Source organism: Periophthalmus magnuspinnatus, chromosome 5 (assembly GCF_009829125.3).
Source record: "Periophthalmus magnuspinnatus isolate fPerMag1 chromosome 5, fPerMag1.2.pri, whole genome shotgun sequence".
Lineage (NCBI taxonomy): Eukaryota > Metazoa > Chordata > Actinopteri > Gobiiformes > Gobiidae > Periophthalmus > Periophthalmus magnuspinnatus.
This window is the reverse complement of record NC_047130.1, coordinates 31,159,225-31,178,596: the sequence shown is the minus strand read 5'-3', so window position 1 is coordinate 31,178,596 and position 19,372 is coordinate 31,159,225. Positions and strand designations below refer to the sequence as shown.

The window sequence follows — 19,372 nt, the reverse complement described above, 5'->3', positions numbered from 1 at the left end:
ATTTTACATTCTAATTCATATAGTTAATATAATGTGATGGTATTGTTATACTGCACAGGTCATTGCGTTTGACATTGATTCGTAATGTAATTTGTGTATGGTGTGTGTGTTGTTTTCTCCGCCAGTGGCACGTCACAGTGGTATATCAGCAGTAGGTGAGGCGTGAGAGAGCAGAGGGGCTGGAGATGATGCTGCCTAAAGAGGATCAGAGCAGCCTAAAGTCACTGTGATCTCTGCCCTGGAAGGACCTCCAGGTTTTCACTGTCACAACAGAGATTAACACAAACATATGGTCCCTGCTCCTGGATAAGGTTAAGACTCATGACGCAAAGACTTTCAATGAATTAATGCTGATTACACTGATATTGAGAGACAGATGTGAACAGCCAGGACACTAAATTATTCTGTCTTTTGAGTAGTCATCAAAATGGTGCAGTAGGGTTTGACTATAAACTTGTTTCATAGCGTGGCATTAGACTGATATATATTGTTTTTGTTTATCAAAAATACCTCAAAAACATATTCTTACTGTATTCTTACATCTGACCTGTACCTGGGTCTGGTGGCGTCACCTGCTGGTTTTCTTGGAGATAGATAAGTTTAATGGCATACTGTGGAATATTCTGGGCAAAGCAATAACATATCCATGGAAACAAGCAGATCATAAGCCCACCATGGAAAATGTATTAAGCTCACTTTTATAACAACCGTGGTCGGGCTCATTTCAAAAGGTGACGAGACGGCCTACAGAGAGGAGGTCCTGAAGTTGACTGCTTGGTGCTCGGAGAATAACCTTGCTCTGAATACCAAGAAAACCAAGGAAATCATCATCAACTTCAGGAGGCACAGCACAGACCTCGCTCCCCTTTACATCAATGGCGAGTGTGTGGAGAGGGTCCACACTTTCCGGTTTCTTGGTGTTCTCATCTCAGATAATCTATCCTGGACTGAGAACATAACAGCTATCACCAAGAAGGCTCAGCAGCGATTACACTTCCTGAGGGTGCTTAAGAAATATGGATCGGACCCCAGCCTGCTGCTCACGTTCTATCGGGCATCCATTGAGAGCCTGCTGACATACTGTATTACAGTCTGGTATGGCAGCTGTACCATGGTGGATAGAGAGAGGCTTCAGAGGGTGGTCAAGACAGCCCAAAAGATCATGGGCTGCCCTCTCCGCTCTCTGATGGATATTTACACCTCCCGCTGCCTCAGCAGGGCCAAAAACATTATTAACGACAGTTCCCACCCTGGCTTTGACTTGTTTCATCTGCTGCCCTCGGGAAGGCGCTACAGGGCCATTAAAGCAAGGTCCACTAGACTCAAAAAAAGTTTTTTCCCAAATGCCACAACCCTGTTGAACTCACGTATGCACTGACCTCCGACTTGTGCAATGTTTAAAATAGTGCAATATTTTTATTGAGTGCAATAAGGTCGTTTGTGTGCAATATTTCATATTTAATATAGTGCAATATTTGATTCAGTGCAATATGTCTGAGTGCAATATTTGATACAGTGCAATATATTTAATGTAGTGCAATATTTAACATAGTGCAATAATTAATATAGTGCAATACTTGCTCAGTGCAGCATGTGACTCTGCAGTATTCACTGTAAATCTTGCTGAGAGTTGTAGTCTGGGGTGTTTTAATGTTTTAATGTTTTAATGCTTTAATGTTTTAATTGTTCCATGTCTGTTTGTATTGAAGGGTGAGTTGTTTTTAATCTCGCTGTGCATGTGTATGGTGTTGTACATATGTATAGTGACAATAAATTCATTCTATTCTATTCTATTGTATTCTATTCTATAACTCACATTCTTATTTTAGCCAATGTAAAAATATAATGTATAATGGACCAAATCTCACTTTCTGTGTATCACCAGCTCTCTGCAGAAAATCTTAACTCTCATATTTAGAAAGGGCACACCACCACTCTAATGACATAATAACACATTGTATAAGTATACAATGTCCTGAAAGCCTGTCCATGTGTTTCGCTGAATCAGCCCATCGTCGTGGATACACAGAGGACTGGTCCAGCCTGTTTTCTCGAGTGTCACTGATGTTAGGAATGTGCATGACCTTTACGCTTCTTCACTTAAACTTCAAAACTCACTTGACTGTATAAGTGCAATCCATCAAATTACAAAACAAAGCATAACATAAATGATGTCACACAGAGATATGCATACGTAACTTGCAACTTGTAAAAGAAGAACACAATGGGAACATGCACTCAGGTTGTAAATGTCGAACATAGTTTTATAATAAGGTGTTAATAGACTGGTAGCATAAATGAATTCAATGCATTGTCTAATTCTATAGCACTCAAAACAACTTCCTTCAAACTCGTCAGGACAATTTCAGGCAATCCTCTTCAAATTATTGTTGATGAAAAAAATCGCTATAAAAAGCCTGAAAAGATAGAAAGCAAACCTGCAAATCACAATTTGCATCTTCTTCATCATTACAAAACATGTAATGATGAAGCGACATGGGCGACAGTGGCTCATGGGCGACAGTGGCTCAGTGGTTAGAGTGTGTGTGAATGATAGGTGGTGGTCGGAGGGGCCAATGGCGCAGATTGGCAGCCTCGCTTCCGTCAGTCTCCCCAGGGCAGCTGTGGCTACAATAGTAGCTTACCATCACCAAGTGTGGAAATGAATGAATAATGACTATAGTGTAGCACTTTGAGAGGCTTTGACAAGCCTGTAAAGTGCATTACAAGTGTAAGGCATTATTATTATTATTATTATTATTATTATTTCCTCTTTAGATATATAGAATTATATGCATACATACATAAACAGCAGTTGACTATAGATTACAGATACTAAATTCATGGTTCAAGGTTGTTTATTTGCCATTCCAACGTGTGAAAAAACAGCATGACAACAATAAATATTACATATAAATGAGCATTAACAATGACATTAGACATTAGGGACAGTGGTGGGGATAGCAGCAATGGAGAGTTTATAATCATGTTTTAGCTTGGATAATTAACTCTTTAAAGGTCCTATATTACACAACATTGACTCTTGTGAGCTTCAAGCCATGTAATAATGTTGTTACCTCATCACAAACAGACCTGGAATTGTGTTTTGTTTCATTCACACATGTTTGAGTAAAGCTCAAAATGCTCTGTTCCACCTTGTGATGTCAGGAAGTGGTAGTTTTCAAGTTGAAAGCTCCTTTTACCTTTTGTTCAATAGAGATGGGCAATTCCGGGGCTGAAATGATTCAAATGATTCTAGTGAAGGTGTATGGTGTTTAAAAACACAGTGGAGCACTTCCTCTATTACCACATGATGACATCACAAGGTGGAACAGAGTGTTTTCAGCTTGAGAGAAGAACTCAGCCCAAATCTGCAGTGTTTGTGTGTTAAACATGTGTGAATGAAACAAAACACAACTCCAGGTCTGTCTGTAAATAGACCAGAAAATAGCGTAATATGCACCTTTTAAGCTGAATCTTTACTTTGTAGGTAATAATTGAATGGTATGTTGTTGAAGATGAGTTGTGTAAATATGTTAATTTCACTTTCCTGTGTTTTTGTTGCAAATGGCACGCCCATCACTGGAGGAGGAGCCTTGAGGTCTAACCCACTGACTGGTGCCCTCTGAACTAGGGTAAGCTCCAGTGCCGCCCACACAAATAAGACTTAACTAAACAGGATTTATGATTACAGAAAAATATAATTAGATAATTATATAATTAGGCTATGGAACTCACACACTACCACATTCACAGCACTGACTGAAGCGTTGAATACCAACAAAAGACATTTTTAAGATTTGTAAATCTCACTTAGAAATATTTCATTAACAGTAAAACAAAGTTCATAATACATGAAAAGTAATTTATTTAATAAGTCAGATTACTCACATCATAACTGTTTCTATGACATTTTAATAATCTTATAACTCCTGTAATCAGTTAATGATCAGATTTTTGGTGTGCATGTAAATATAGGCACTGATATATATGCAGTAGCATGTGTTTCCAGGGTCTAAGGTCTCTTTAATTAGTTAAGTCTTGCTGGCAGGTAAAGTGGATTATATATTCAGCCAATTTCAACCTGGAGTGCTGACAGATGATTGGCTGCAGCACAGGGAGGTCCTGCTGCTGCTGGGGTTTCCCTCTCAGACTGTAAACCAGTGATGAGTGGGAGTGCAGTGGATCTATGAAGATAGTTGCTATGCTTTCCAAAGGAATTATTTCAACTTTTTAGCTGGAGATAGAAAATATATAATGGGCAACACCACCGGAGCAAGCGTGGAGGAGATGCAAGAATGTGAAAGCCACCAGTGGTACAGGAAATTCATGACAGAGTGCCCATCGGGACTTCTTACCTACTACGAATTTAAGCAGTTTTTTGGCCTGAAGAATTTGTCAGCGTCTTCGAATGAATACGTCTATACAATGTTTAGAACTTTTGATATGAACGATGTAAGTGATTTCACTCCAGGAGGTGTTAGAGTATGTTGGTACTATTGTAGAGTAAAGCTTGTTTATTTCTGGGTTAGGGTCAACAGCTACTGGAGGAGCTTATCCCAGTGACAAGGCTTATCCAACTGACCCAGAACAGCAAACAAACCACAAACATTAGCTGTCAAAATTAAAATTATTTTGTGATAATTTTTCTCACAAAAAATTGAGTTATGTTCATTCATTGCATTATTTATATTATAATTTTTATTAATATGCAACATTTTAAGGACCTTTCCCAAATTTTAAAGGTTTATTTTGTTTTAAATAGTTAATTGTAATGGCAGCAGTCCTAATTTGTCATTATTCTGGAAGCCATGGATATACATACAACTGCAATACAAAATAAAATAAATAGAATATATAGAATACAGGTCCAAATAAGTTGTGAGAAATGTATGATGGAGCATTACCTTGAAACTAGTTGAGACCAGATCAGGATACTTTTAGATTTCTTTAGACTTATCAACTTATCTGCATGAGGGTGAATGGAGTGTTGTGGTTAGTTTTAGAAATCTTGCATCCTGCTCCTGTCTTTCCACAAAAATAAGTAAATATTTTCACTAATCTAACAAACTGAACTTTTATTCTTGTTGTATTATGTGTTTTATGTTGTGTGCAGGATGGTTACATAGATTTTATGGAGTATGTAGCGGCTCTGAGTCTGGTGTTGAAGGCCAATGTGCAGCAGAAGTTGAGATGGTACTTTAAGCTCTACGACATCGACGGGAGTGGCTGCATCGACCGAGACGAGCTTCTCCTTATTATTAAGGTAAGATAACTACCACAAAATTACAAAACATATTATCTTCCCATTGGCCATCTGTCATAATAAACTATACACTTAATAAAGATTGAATTGATAATGATTATGAATTACTAAAAATGCATTGGATGATTAAAAAGTAAAACAAGGCCAATTGTCTGAAATAAAATAAATTAAAGGATAAGTAGGATGCATCCAACATTTAACCAGGTCTAAAATGGGATTCTGTATCCAAAATGTATCTAAATCGGGGAATGAATCAGGATAGTCACCAATAGCACTGTTTGAGAAGCCCTCATCTACAGGCTGTTCAAATCTGCTGACTGTCCTGCGATAACTTGCTTACACCCCTGAGACCTGAAATAGATACAAAGACTAAAAACAAGCTCTAGAATCCCACCAGGATTAGGGCCAGACCAGTATTTTCTAAGGTAACTAGTTGAAATACTAGTTGACATTTGCTGACCCCTGGTGGTCAAAGCTAAAAATAATTATTTCAGTAGATACAAATAGACCTGAAGATGACCATTTTAGTCTATAGGTTATCTATTAGTATGTATTCTTATTACTGAACAATAGATTCAAAAACATTTGTACTTTTATTAATTCAAATAATATATATGTAATATAAATTATATAAGTTGTTCATCAGTTTTATCTTTTGTGTTACAGTCTATTCGTGCGATCAGTGGAGTATCTCATGACATTTCTGCAGAGGACTTTACCAACATGATGTTTGACAAGATTGACATCAATGGAGATGGTGAGTAGTTTCATGCACTTACGCCTTTAAATAAGGATGGAAATTTTTGTGGTTTTAATTTAATATCGGTATAATTCAACATTTTCATAAACAGCCATTTCACAATATTGTATTATGTGCCTTTACATTGAAAAATGTGATTGTATTTGTGCACTCTGAAGTAACATAAATTGTATTGTTTTGCAGGTGAACTGTCATATGAGGAGTTCATGGAAGGAATTCAACAGGACGAGGAGCTTCTGAAGATGCTCACAGAGAGTTTGGACCTGTCCCACATCCTGCATAAAATCCATGGAGAGCTCATGGACCAAGACAGACGCTAGATTATTGATTATTCACTGTGCCACAGAAGAGACCATTACAAAGGATAGCACTCCCTCAGTGATAAGGATTACTGACCTTTTCAAATCTTCAGAACTGTTTTATGAAGAAACACAGACAAAAAATGCACACTTTGATCCTTTATTTTCTGTACGTTTCACAAAACCTCAACTTCAAGTGCCAGAAATGTTTTGAACACAAAATGAAAAAATCTGAGTAAAGAAATGTTATTTGTTTTGTAAAATTTCAGCTCTAAACATAGTAGCTTTGTGAAATGAGTAGACTAGTGTAGTACTGTGACATATTTCTAAATAAAATGAAAATGTTAAAAAAAAAAAAAAAGTTTAGCATTTTCAAGTAAGTTATCAGAGTGGACAGTTAACAGAGTTGATGTATGTAGTTATGTCCATGCAGCGGTATCGCTTGCACATGCATAATTCAAACATCAAATATGTAAGACACGTACAAATTGCTCTTGATTTGCAACAAGGGATCAGCCATTGCTTTCATCACAAACAAACAACTGACTGACTGCCATTAAGGGCATATGCCACAAGCCACCTTCAAATGAAATGCAAAGTAGCACCCTGCAACAAGATGCATGCAGTCCTGGAAAATATGCACTTTAGAGATGGTGGTAGTTTCAGGGAGTGGTTGTCATTGATGAGATACCTGGACTACTTCATCTGCATTTCAGACACCTCTTTTGGTTTATATAAAGTATTTTCAATAGATGGGTAACAATGGCTGCATGTCCCTCCTAACCCCAACTATGTATCATTATTATAGTCTATACTAATATTCATTTTCAAGGATAAAATGCCAGCCACGTTTATATCACTGGGTATACAGAAAGTAAAGTACAGGAAAACTAAATATATGCTAAAATATTCAAAATATAGAATATACTCTTCACTATTTGTGTGAAGAGTAAGCTGCAACCATATTGCCAATAGCCTATAATTTGAGAACAAAGTATCCCAGTTTAGGTATGGTAAATAAGTCAACCAATAGTTTGTGTTTCTTTGTAGCTCTTTGGTTTACTCTGTAAGCCCTGCGGGTGTCTGTGCGTGTCCCAGTAGCAGAAAGGTGTGTCGCCGGTGACGTCACGTGTACCTGAGTTTCGGTGAGGAGGAGGAGGAGGGGCTTCAGCCAAAAGTCAGTGAACATTTACGCGTCGCCGTACTGCTACGCTAGATAAACTTTCACTATGTTGTTGTTGTGAGACGGCGAGGTGCAGCAGAAACGGTGAACTTTTGCTTGGTGGAAGTCTGTGGTTAAGTAAGAAAAAACTTAACCACCAAACGGAGGATTTGTGCAGCTGTTTACGCACTCACGGAGAAGAAAGCGCCCTGTGACTTCCTGGTTCACCGCCACAGGTAGGCTACGTGCGCCACAAGATCCGTTGCTGTTGTAAATTTAAGTTTGGTATGAGGCTTTATCCATAATACTGACTTTAACAGGCTAAATGTGCTTTGTTATGGCTTGTCTCTGTGCACTAGACATGTCGGATATTGTACCTGCCCTTTGACCTCTCTGTGCAACTTTTATGGAATGTTTGTCTGCACTTAGTTTTGGGATTATTTTAAATGTCTTCATTTGTCCTTTGGGGGGCTCTCCTCACAGGCAGGATGTCGGTGACTCCACGCCGTGTGCGCCTGAAGCCGTGGCTCGTGGCGCAGGTGGATAGTGGGCGCTACCCGGGGCTGGTGTGGATTGACCGTGATGCCATGCGCTTTAAGATCCCGTGGAAACACGCCACCCGCCACACACCGCAGCACGAGGACGAAGACACCATATTCAAGGTGAGGTTGGCCCCAGGCTGGGTTTTTTTTATGTGACCGAGTAATGCAATCAGCTAGAGTTTTGGATACATGTCAAGGAAACATGATATATTTAACAATTTACGAAATACAGCAAGAAAGTTTAGGAGTTTATTGATCAAGTTTGTCATCTGCTATGAACAGATCTTTCTCTACAGCCTGATAAAAAGCTTTTATTGTTTGTAAGACCACCTGCCTGACCAACCTCCCATACAGACTTGCCCATAACAGTTATTGTTGCATACTGTTACATTACTCAGACATTTTTTCACACAATGGTATTTTCCACTTGGATGTTTCACAGTCCTTGTCATTGGCTTACAGGCGTGGGCTGTGGAGACAGGGAAGTTCCAGGAGGGAGTCGATGAACCAGATCCGGCCAAGTGGAAGGCCCAACTGAGATGTGCGCTCAATAAAAGCAGAGAATTTAACCTGATCTACGACGGCACCAAAGAAGTTCCAATGAACCCCCTGAAGATTTATGATGTGTGTGATATTCCACAACCCATGAGTAACCAAGGTACCACCAGCAAACTTGTCACTTCTCATTGGAGGGAAGGGGCCAGTATTCCTATATCAATGTAGCTGTTTTAATACATTCAGTATATCTATTTACTACTTTATCAAATAGGGGCTACTCTCTACATGCTCATGACTGCGCCACTATTAAAATAATTGTAATCATATTTTGATTATCATAATGGTTATCTGGACAACAGACTAAAACACACACTAAAAGACCTTTTTATAACAAAGATCGCAGCATTATTAAATCAAAATGTAAAAAAAAAAAAAAAAAAAAACAAGTCATGATTTTTATCATAAGTACACTTAATTTGTACAAATTCTCTTTATGGAAGCCTTCACCATATTTCAACCGTTATCTTTTTAGAAAAGCATTTTAAAATTTGATGTAAAAAGCAAAGACCATGAGCATAAAAACTGCCAACCATGAGTTGGCAGTTTTATATTGGAGGCTCTGCCTGACATAATATTCATTGTTTTATGTAGGCTTGAATCTGTAATATGATATAATATGTGACTGTAATGGTAGGTAACTTATGCAGTCTCTATTACAGCTCTTTCTGATGCTGGTTCATGGACTCCTGGAGATGATGATGGTGGAGACGAAGATATTCCCAACACACCAGAATCCCTTCCTCCATATCCATCCAATGGTAAAAACCTGCTTTTTATATATCCCTGAATACTTTGATTTTAACTTGATCCATTTTCATTTTTAGGCACGAGCCCATCTCCTCTGATCCTGTGGTCTCCCTGCTCAGAAGCCTCCATGCAGCCCCCCAGCTGCCCTCCTTCAAATGAGGTATGGCCCAAAGAGGAGCCCAACAAAGTGTGGCCTAAAGAGGAGCCAGTGGATGTGGAAATGCAGCCTCCCCCAATGGCTGTCATGGCTCCCACTGCTCTGCCTGAAACAATAATGCAACCCCCACCTCTGTCTGATGCCCTGTTTGCCACTCCAGAGACGTGGATCAGTTCTCTCCCAAGTAAGGAATAACAATTTTGATGCGTCTCTACACCTAAGAACACATACAGCCTGTAGCACTACACTGGTAAATTTAAATATGTGTTAAGAAGATTTTAATACTGTTTTCTAATGGGATATAGGTTCTCATTATGTTTATTTGGGATTAGTTGTTTTTAGATTAGAAGGGGAAACCAAAAACACAAGGAGATGGCCACTCTTTCTAAAAATGCATTTTTGGCGATGACAAAGATGGCCATGTCTTCAATGTATACCCCATACCCCCCTACCCATATAATTTTTTTTTTATTTTTTTTTTTATGTATCTCCTCTTTCTTCTTCTTTCTTGTGTAGTGACAGACCTGGAGGTGCAGTTCCTGTACAGAGGCAAAGAGATGTGTCCTACACTAACAGTCAGTAACCCTCAGGGCTGCAGGCTGTTTTATGGAGACCTGGGTCCGATGGTGAATCAGGAGGAGCTCTTTGGACCCGTGAGTTTGGAGCAGCTGCGCTTCCCTACCACTGAGCACATCACTAATGAAAAACAGCGCATCTTTACCAACCGCCTGCTGGACGTGATGGACCGTGGCCTCATCCTGGAGGTCAACGGACATGACATCTACGCCGTGCGCCTCTGTCAGTGCAAAGTGTACTGGTCTGGTCCCTGTGCTCCCAATCCAGCTGCCCCTAATCTCATTGAGAGACAGAGGAAGGTCAAGCTGTTCTGCCTCGAGTCTTTTCTCAGCGGTAAGGAGCTCTACACAGTTAACATAACTTACTTTAGATTACACAGAAAAATAAACCAGGGTTCTGTTCTTGTTGTAGGTGTAATTGCTCATCAGCGTGGCCAGACTCCAAACCCACCCAATTTTGATATCAGTCTGTGCTTTGGAGAGGAGTGGCCCGACGGCCGCCCCAGAGAGAGGAAACTGATCATGGTCCAGGTGAGGTTTGTTCAGGAAAGCCTTTGATTTTTGTAATGCATAAAGCCATGGTGAACTATACTGTGTACCCTTTATACAGGTTTCACACATATTTGGCATATGTACATCAGTGTGTCACATACTGGTTATAATCAAAACTCTGTCTCTCCTTTGCTGTAGGTTATTCCGGTTGTGGCGCGTATGATCAGTGAGATGTTTTCTGGAGACAACACTCGCTCCTTTGACAGTGGCAGTGTTCGTCTGCAGATTTCGATTCCTGACATCAAAGACAACATCGTGACTCACCTGAAGCAGCTGTACTGTCTGCTGCAGACCCATCAGGGCCAGGAGGGGTGGACCATGCCCCCTGGTCCCGGTTTGAACATTGTTCAAGCTCTGCAGTCACAGTGAAACACTACATATTATGGACTATTGACTCTTGACTACCCTTGCTCATTAGTACTTATGTGTATTATCTTGTATTTATGTTCATCGATCGTTTTGTATTACTATACGCGGTAGTTTCCATTATATGTGAAGGAGACACATCTGTAGACTGCATAGGCCAAAGTCCTGTTCTCCGTAAGGGAACATTTTACAAATGAGTTACAGAAATGGTCAGGGCATTATTTACCCTCAGTACCATAACTGCCGTGTTTTGTGTCCATCGCCCAGAGTTCTGTCAATACTGCTTCTTTAAACTTCTCCGGGTGCCATTCAGCTTTAAATTTTTTTTGTTTTATTTTTGGTCAATATAAAAACCTTATAAAATGTTCAGTTTGTCAAATGTATCACCACACATGTTAATGGGTATTCTCTTTTTTTCTTGTGTAGCTTTATTTAATTGCAATGTATGAAACATTACAGTAATCAGCTTTATTTGTTTTGAGATGGAGGCCAATGCAGTTGGAGTGCTGAAGTACATTTTATAGTTGGTGCGTGTGTACTTAAACATTATTGTATTTTTAGCAATCACAATGACAAATCTTGTAATACTTTTGAATATTAAATCGTGTCTTCTTTAAACACAGCATCTGTGCACTGGTCTTAATCTAAACCATGGTGTCCGCGGACCACACATGGCCCTTTGGGTCCGCGGACCACACATGGCCCTTTGGGCTTATTAGTCCGGCCACCGAACAAATTATATTAAAATAGCTAAGGATAAACTTTGTTCAATTTACCTTTTGAACAAGTTGTTGATATTTTGGCACTTGATAAAACTGAGTTTATCTGCTGTGTCTATTTCACTGAAATTTAATACATTAACTATTAATTGAAATAATCCAATTGGAAACCCATTTGTACAATGACACTTGCATTTTCATGCTTTGCTACATGTTACAGGCCACATCTCCAATGTAGTATGTACATATATATCCTGGCCCGGCCCTTCTGTCAAATTTTAGAACCCATTATGGCCCATGTGTGAAAAGTTTGCCCACCCCGATCTAAATGCATGAATATGTCGGGTTTTAAGGTTTTACACAATTTTGCACATTTTTAAGTGTATATATATATATATATATATATATATATATAATTTTTATTTATTTTTTAATTTTTTTTTTACATGGTGCCTGGTGCTGCCTTTGGTGACTTTTGTTCATCTGGGACGTCCTCTGGCTCACACCCTGATCATGATCTGAGCCTGCCCAGGAGCTGTGACCAAATGGACTTTGGCCCTCATTTTATGAGGAAGTCCTGGGTGGCTCATGCTTCTGACGGGAGTAAAATTGAACTAAACATCGCCCTGGACGGACCGCATATGAGCACATGTAAGATCTTTAACTTACATCATTCTGTAGATCAAGTTGTAGTTGTGTAATTTTAAAAATACAATTATGTATATTCAATTATAATAATTTGGAACAATTTGGATACAGTGCTTTGTTGCTGTAGATAACTACTATATGTTAATTTATGTGGATCTGTTTATTGGGGAATTACAAAATAATACAACATTATTTATAAGCAGATTTAGTGAAGAGAGGTTGTCTCTCAAAGCGTGCCTGTGCCTATGTCAACCCTTTGATTAACTAAAGATTGTCCACTTATGTAATTTCTCAAAAAAATTTAAATAAGGTTGATAAAAATGTAACACTGAAAATATTTAATACAATATTTACAACATTTTTTTTTACTTTTTCTCCCAACAATTAAGTCATTAAATGAATGATTAACATGACCCTGTAACCACTCCTTTATAATGTACTCATTATGGTATATGTTCTCCTGTAAAGGATAGGTGAGGCAGTGCAGAGAAATAATGATGAGGGGAAATAGCCCTTTTGCAAATGACACCGGCAGCTTTAGTGAATCCCTTCAGTCAAGGTAAGTCATTTTTTTGAATGTTTGTTATAATTTTTCTCACAGAACAGATTTTTTTAAAATCTTATTTTTATTACAGCAGCTACTCTGCTCTGGACGATGTGTCTTCCCAGGCATCCAATCTGTCCAGGCCCAGTGCAAAGGCAGTCTACAGTGAGTGCACTGTGTTTTAAATCATATTTTTGTGCCTCAGATGGACATTTGACAACACAATTTTATGTTAAACAGTGCAAAGGAAGGAGTATGCTGCTTCAATAAACAAGATGTTGGACAAATTTCAGTACAGAGTGGAGGTAAAGCACTACTTTAATATTGGAGTATTGTATTACTGTGTGTTCCAATTGTATGGGTGATAATTTTATATTATACATTTATAGAACAGGTTATATCAAATATTTTTTCAGTATTTTAGCTTTGTATTGAATGAAACAAAGAACTATTTCACTTTAACTGGCGGAGGGTTCGCCACCTGCTTGCCTCCACTGAGATGTAACTGCTTTGCCCAGAATGTTTCACACTATTTCTTTAAACCAAAAGAGTGTCACTGCACCAAGCCAAAGTACAGGTCAGATCTGTGGAGAGATGATTCCAGACAGTAAGAATGAAGTTTTTGTGGTATTTTTGATCAATAAATAATTGAATAAATACAAGATAGATATGCACATTGCCACATTGTGAGACATTTCAGCCAAAGTTACTTATAGTACTACTTTGTGGCTATATTAAGCTTTCTTGCAATCCATGTTTGACTATATATCATGAATCAGAACCACAGAATGTATGATGGATTATAATGGATTTTACTTCTATTACCCTCATTGCAGCATTTGTTTACCTGTGATCTGGATGGAAAGGAGCTGAGGGGCATATCAGACTGTGTGGAGAGGCTGAGACTGTTGGATGGTATGGGGCAAGTGTGGGGACAGAATATGGTCCTTGGTCTGAAGGGGGCAGCCCTGCTCCTCACCGACACAGAAACAAAGGTACTGTGTCCACATTAGGGCACATGGTATATCACAATTGATTGATTGGCAGCAATTAGTAAATCGCCAAGAGTGAAGTAACATAATTTCCCCTGCAAACAACAAATAATCCCCTTATTATGCAAAAAACGTAACCCTGTAGTTTTTCCAAATTGTCCAGCCATAGTCCACATGAGGGTTTATAAGTGAGACAATGACGTCATGTGAAGCAGCGCTGCCCATCCAAAGAGCAATCACAGGACACATGGAAACACCAGCTATAAAGATACACAAACACTGCCCTCTTACATAACATTAATCTTAATGGTTGTTTGCAAAGAGATAATGATAGACAAAGCAGTGTTAATTTTGACAAGAAATTGAAATTTTGTTTACCCTTAGTCTTTTGGCCCAGTAATGTTATTTTTTGTAAAGATTTTGTCAAATCATTGTGTTTTGTTTTAGGAGGAGCTGGAGTCCATAGCCCTCAGTAATGTGGTAGAGATCCAGTCTGTTATGGAGTCTGGAATCTTTAACTCTCTGCTCATAGTCTCAGTGCAGAGCCAGACCAAACCAAAAACCAGCGTCTTCCTGTTCCAGTGTGATGACATCAGGGTGAGCAGCAGCACAGTCATACTATCTGAATCTTTTGTTTACTGGTATTTGGGATTAGAGTTCCGTGACTACATTACTAGGAAATCATCAAGGGCGGAGGTGCCAATAAAAGAAAACTGGATTGATGCGATCCACTATCACTATTGTGGAGAAACTGAGAAATTTGAGAGAATGTGGAAAGGATGCCATGACTTTGTCAAACCAAGAAGATCGGATTTTATTTGAGAAACTATTTTCATTCTCCAATTTTTGTTTGCAACTGATTTATTCTGCTTTTGTTAAATGTATTATTATAAGTTTTTAAGGATGGTGTGTGACAAAATGATCTCTTTTTTATACTATATTCACATTGTATATTGTACTGCATTATTATATTGTCCTGCAAAATCAATGAAAATATAAATGAAAAAAGAAGAGGAAATTTTACTGTAGAAAACATGTTACATTTTCAATGTGTGTAGGCAGACTTGGTTGAGAAACATCTCTCTCAAGCACTTTCTCGTAGAGATGAGATTTCAAGTATCAGGTAAGGAGGCTGAAAAGCTCAATGTATTATTATATTATTGCATTACATAATATTGCATTATATACATTCATTGCCCATGTGTTCCTTTGTAATTTACAGCAGTGGCAGTGTAGCGTCTTCACCACCACCACGAGAAGAGCCGCTCCTGTTGTGGACTGCCCCTGATTATGGTGAGACAAAATGCTCTACTATTGTATGCAGCATATAATACTGTACACTAATATGTGTTATGTTTGAGCAGAAGATGACACCACTGCATCTGAAGTGACCCTACAGGAGGAAGAGGATGCTTTCCCCTCCCGAGAGCAGACCCCTGTCCCACAGCTGACCACAACAGAAGAGGAGAGCCGCGCCTCTCCCCAAATCTACACAGAACTGGATAGAAATGTGGTCAGTAACATAATGAACACAAAATGAACTCACTATCTATATTTTTTCCTTAAATATTTTATCTTTTGCAGGACATTTTAAATCATATTTTAGGTGATCTCGAAATTTTCATGGGGAAAATATCTGCAGTTTTAGCCAAAAATGGAAAAAAGAAGAAGAAAAAGAAGAAAGGTACTAGTATTGACTGGTAACACAAGTATAAATATGACCTCATTAAAATGTTATGATTGATCAGACATGGGTAAAATGAGTTTGCATCAGAGTCGTTGTATACAGTAGATGTTGACTGTATTCTGTTACCCAGTTATCAACGGTATGCCCTCTGCAGAGGAGTTTGCAGTATGTCTACGCAAAATCAAATCGGGTTTTAACTTGCTGGTATGTGTCTTAATCTTGGCCCATTCTTCACATTTTTACTATTAATACCTAACTGTGTATCTTTATACATTTTTCCAGGGAGAGCTGAATGGAAGGATCAATAACCCAAGTGCTGCAGACTTTGTTCACTCCTTATTTGCTACCTTGGCATATGTAAGTGCATGTTCTTTTTGTATTGCTGAGTGAGTTTTAGATGGTATCATTTTATCAGTTATTTAATGGACATCCGGACTGGCAAAATTGGCAACTTTTGTGTATTCTCCATATTATATTATCAGTCAAAACAATTGCTGCGATTCAGTTGACACATTTTATAGGCCTTTTTAGTAGTGTAGTAGTTTTATTTTTTGTGAATGTACTAGTTTGCTAAAATTTTCCTGTCCTGCGCCTGACCCTTACTGTCTTATTGTCATATTATTCCATTTTATTTTTGCATATTGTTTTTGGTGTATATTGCACTTTGGTAAATCCTTTTTTAAACCACCTGACATAATCACATTCAGGACTCTACTCATTTTAGGTGGGGGCTCACTGTCCCGAAGGCCTGCCCCCCTCTATACTGGTGCCAGTGTTGACCCTTGACAGTGTGCAGCTCATGAGGGAAGAGGTGACAGACGAAGAGGAAATACTATGGCAAAGTCTGGGAGAGGCCTGGAGCACCACCAGGTAACAGCACATCAGTGAAAGCAATAGTAGGAATAGACCTGTAGACCTGTAGACCTATTAAGCTGTGCAAGTCCACCAACCTGACGGTTCTATCCTGATAACTTCAATGCATACTGCTATTGTGCCTTTGAGCAAGACACTTCATCTGCCTTACCTACATTGCATATTTACTCTAGAGCACAATAGAAGTATATGCTTTTTTAACCATTATCAAGCTAAGCAACCTTTTTGCTTATTTATCTATTGTTGATTTTTGAGTTGTCAATTGAATTCATATTTTTTTCTAGCTGTTTTTATTTGTATATTTTTGTTTGGTCCAACTATGAACATATTAAAAGTAAACACTCAGCCTTCAGTTCTGTTCAAAAATGTAGCTCAGAAGAAAGTACAGATACCTCCTCTCAAATGTAGTGAGGTACAAGTAAAAAGTATGCACTTTAAAATGTATACTTAAGTACAGTACTTTACTACTTTTACTTTGTTTTACACAACCTTATATGCCCTTAGCGTTGTTTCATAGTAACAGGTTCAGTAAAATAAAAGCGTCATGTATTCATATAGACATATATACACTTTTTAAAAATGTCTTTAGTACACAATGGGCTGAAACCGAGGAGGATATACCCACTTATAACCTGGAGTTTTTCGATGGCTGGCAGCCTCCTGAAGTGAACGCAGTGTCGGACCGTCGTGATTCTATGGAGAGACAACCAATTCAGACTCCTACTAAAGTAAGCCCATACAACAATAGCAAATCAGGTATGAACAGCTTTTCTGAGCGATACATTGTTTTCTTTGTAGACAACACCAAAATGGAGACCCCCAAAGCAATATACAAAACGGTAAACAAGATACTGTATTAAAAAGTTCCAGATACAGTAAATACAATCTTCTGAATCCCTTTATCTGTAGCTCAGGAGAACCTGAATACATGGTGGTTATGTATGACTTCACCTCAAGAAATCACAGAGAGCTCTCCATCGCCAAAGGAGACACGGTGGAGGTAAATATTATGCACATACTAACTATTTGATGATTTGATGTTTGTTATTAACGTTTGTCTGTGGACAGCTGCTGGACAAGTCTAGACAATGGTGGAAAGTGAGGAATGCTCAGGGAGTGGAGGGTTATGTGCCCAATAATGTCCTGCACTTTTTGGATCAGCAACTTGATGAAGAGGTCATCAATATTTGTATAGTCAAATTAAAGGTGCACTATGTAACTTTTCTGGTGTGGATTCTGCTATGCACATGTCTCCATAGAGATGTTATTACTTTACCAGGAATGTTCCACAGCATGTCATTAAACCTTTTCAACTGCAGGCTTTTTATTGCTAAAAACTGAATCAATTAAAAATTCTTTCTTACTGTAAGCAGATTTGTTTTTCCACGGAGAAAATCAGAAGGCAGGCCTTCCATTAGAAAAGTTGCATGGTGCATCTTTAAATAGACAGACATATATAAACGTCTTTTGCATCATGTACTGTGATGTCTCTCTCAGAACATAGAGGGTCCACCAGTCCTCACAAAGAGATCAAAACCTGCTGAAGTGAAGGCCTGGCTTGAAGACAAGGGCTTTACCAAAATGTGAGTCCAATGATTAACAGAGAAACAATACTCAAGAACATTACATATGTACCAACAGCCAGTGTAATTGTTTTTATTACCATGTGTTACCAAGGGCCTCTGATGGTAATTGCCCTCACATGACTTTACTGGACCTATCTGCATGAAACAAAGACTGGTTTCATGCAGATAGGTCAATGTCGTCACTGCCCGCTGCCCGCATGTCATCATTGCCCGCACAAATACATCTACTTAAAATGAGTTTTTCACAACAGTCAAAAAAGTGGTGCTATTACGTGACACAAACATGTGATTCTTGTGAGATGAAAGGACTTTTGAACCATAAGTTAAATATCAGAGTTTATATAGGCCTCTGCCCTCTATCTGAAATTATGACATCAAACTCTAGATGTTAGAATATAAACACAATATTTACTTTTTCATAGAAGCTGTATTTTGACATTTATTGTGTCATTCGATTTTTATTCTGTGATGAGTTTGCGTGTAGTTCATATTGATAAATACTAGTGTGGTACTACTTTAATAGCAGTTATATAATCAGCTATCATTCCACTTCTATCTATCTCTGATTGTTGGAAATGATTCAGATATGGAAAACTAATGGTAAAGGTAATAAACAACAGCAATCCATTGATTAACTGACACATGTCACCAGCTCGTTCTGTTTTTTACTGCCCATGTAAATGTATCCATTGTGATATTATTGTTGTTGGTGTGCAGTACTGTGCGTTGTCTGGGGGTCCTGAGTGGTTCAATGCTTTTGGGGATGACCAGAGAAGAGCTGAAGACCCTCTGTCCCGAGGAAGGAGGCAGAGTCTTTTACCAGCTACAGGGTGTCAAGGCTGCTTTGGCTGTGAGTCCCTCAAAATTATTACTCCACATTATGTTAATATATGCTATATCCGTACCAGATTTAGTACCTTATTTAATATTTTGTCCTTCCAATTACATCAAATTTAAATTATTATACACTGAATTTTAAATCAGATGCTGTGTCCAGACAGTTGATCTTTCTACTCACCTTCAGTTAATATCCACAATAATATAATCCTTTTTTCGTACAGGCTGGAAATTAGACACCATCAACACTGCAGAGAAGAAACACCCTTTAACTGCTCATCAATTATATAGTAATAATATTGAGACTTAAGATAAACATACACATTTTAACTTATGCATTCTGTATTTAACTACTCGTCACTTTTAGTAAATATGAAGTTTGCCATTTTCTATTGTTTTCTTTAAATTTAAGTTTAAATTAATAAATGATGTATTAACAGTGGTTAAAGATAATTTTTGATAAGAACATGTCATGATTTAAACTGTGCCTTGTGTCTGCTGT

At 38.3% G+C, this 19,372-nt stretch overlaps 3 protein-coding genes across 4 annotated transcripts; all 3 read left to right on the top strand.

Moving 5' to 3' along the window:
- The first annotated feature begins 4,193 nt into the window (after positions 1–4,193).
- On the top strand, positions 4,194–6,346 carry si:ch211-103a14.5 (guanylyl cyclase-activating protein 1). The gene is made up of 4 exons (XM_033966778.2): positions 4,194–4,455; positions 5,117–5,266; positions 5,933–6,023; positions 6,210–6,346. The coding sequence occupies exons 1-4, from the start codon at positions 4,258–4,260 to the stop codon at positions 6,344–6,346; spliced, it is 576 nt and encodes a 191-aa protein (XP_033822669.1). The 5' UTR covers positions 4,194–4,257.
- A 1,128-nt stretch (positions 6,347–7,474) lies between these two features.
- On the top strand, positions 7,475–11,607 carry irf6 (interferon regulatory factor 6). The gene is made up of 8 exons (XM_033966447.2): positions 7,475–7,723; positions 7,971–8,149; positions 8,492–8,687; positions 9,247–9,345; positions 9,412–9,675; positions 10,008–10,400; positions 10,479–10,597; positions 10,757–11,607. Exons 2-8 carry the CDS (start codon positions 7,976–7,978, stop codon positions 10,985–10,987), a joined length of 1,476 nt encoding a protein of 491 aa, XP_033822338.1. The 5' UTR covers positions 7,475–7,723; positions 7,971–7,975; the 3' UTR covers positions 10,988–11,607.
- Positions 11,608–12,292: 685 nt separating this feature from the next.
- Positions 12,293–19,221, top strand: eps8l3a (EPS8-like 3a). Of its 2 annotated transcripts, none has more exons than XM_033966614.1 (20): positions 12,293–12,354; positions 12,820–12,910; positions 12,987–13,060; positions 13,136–13,200; positions 13,732–13,890; positions 14,335–14,484; positions 14,946–15,010; positions 15,110–15,180; positions 15,252–15,400; positions 15,472–15,571; positions 15,705–15,778; positions 15,857–15,931; positions 16,299–16,444; positions 17,037–17,175; positions 17,246–17,286; positions 17,357–17,447; positions 17,516–17,623; positions 17,945–18,030; positions 18,751–18,883; positions 19,095–19,221. In XM_033966614.1, exons 2-20 carry the CDS (start codon positions 12,846–12,848, stop codon positions 19,104–19,106), a joined length of 1,803 nt encoding a protein of 600 aa, XP_033822505.1. In that variant the 5' UTR covers positions 12,293–12,354; positions 12,820–12,845; the 3' UTR covers positions 19,107–19,221. The 2 variants fall into 2 exon arrangements, with proteins under 2 accessions (XP_033822505.1, XP_055077756.1); XM_055221781.1 differs by having other exon boundaries at positions 17,516–17,653.
- The last annotated feature ends 151 nt before the right edge of the window (positions 19,222–19,372 follow it).

Excerpts from the sequence above, each read along its gene's own strand:
- si:ch211-103a14.5 (XM_033966778.2), top strand. The coding sequence starts at position 4,258 with ATGGGCAACACCACCGGAGCAAGCGTGGAGGAGATGCAAGAATGTGAA. Across the intron at positions 4,456-5,116 it reads GAACTTTTGATATGAACGAT|GATGGTTACATAGATTTTAT; the intron begins GTAAGTGATTTC and ends TGTTGTGTGCAG. Across the intron at positions 6,024-6,209 it reads GATTGACATCAATGGAGATG|GTGAACTGTCATATGAGGAG; the intron begins GTGAGTAGTTTC and ends ATTGTTTTGCAG.
- irf6 (XM_033966447.2), top strand. The coding sequence starts at position 7,976 with ATGTCGGTGACTCCACGCCGTGTGCGCCTGAAGCCGTGGCTCGTGGCG. Across the intron at positions 8,150-8,491 it reads ACGAAGACACCATATTCAAG|GCGTGGGCTGTGGAGACAGG; the intron begins GTGAGGTTGGCC and ends ATTGGCTTACAG. Across the intron at positions 8,688-9,246 it reads ACAACCCATGAGTAACCAAG|CTCTTTCTGATGCTGGTTCA; the intron begins GTACCACCAGCA and ends TCTCTATTACAG.
- eps8l3a (XM_055221781.1), top strand. The coding sequence starts at position 12,846 with ATGATGAGGGGAAATAGCCCTTTTGCAAATGACACCGGCAGCTTTAGT. Across the intron at positions 15,011-15,109 it reads GATGAGATTTCAAGTATCAG|CAGTGGCAGTGTAGCGTCTT; the intron begins GTAAGGAGGCTG and ends TGTAATTTACAG. Across the intron at positions 15,779-15,856 it reads AATCGGGTTTTAACTTGCTG|GGAGAGCTGAATGGAAGGAT; the intron begins GTATGTGTCTTA and ends ACATTTTTCCAG.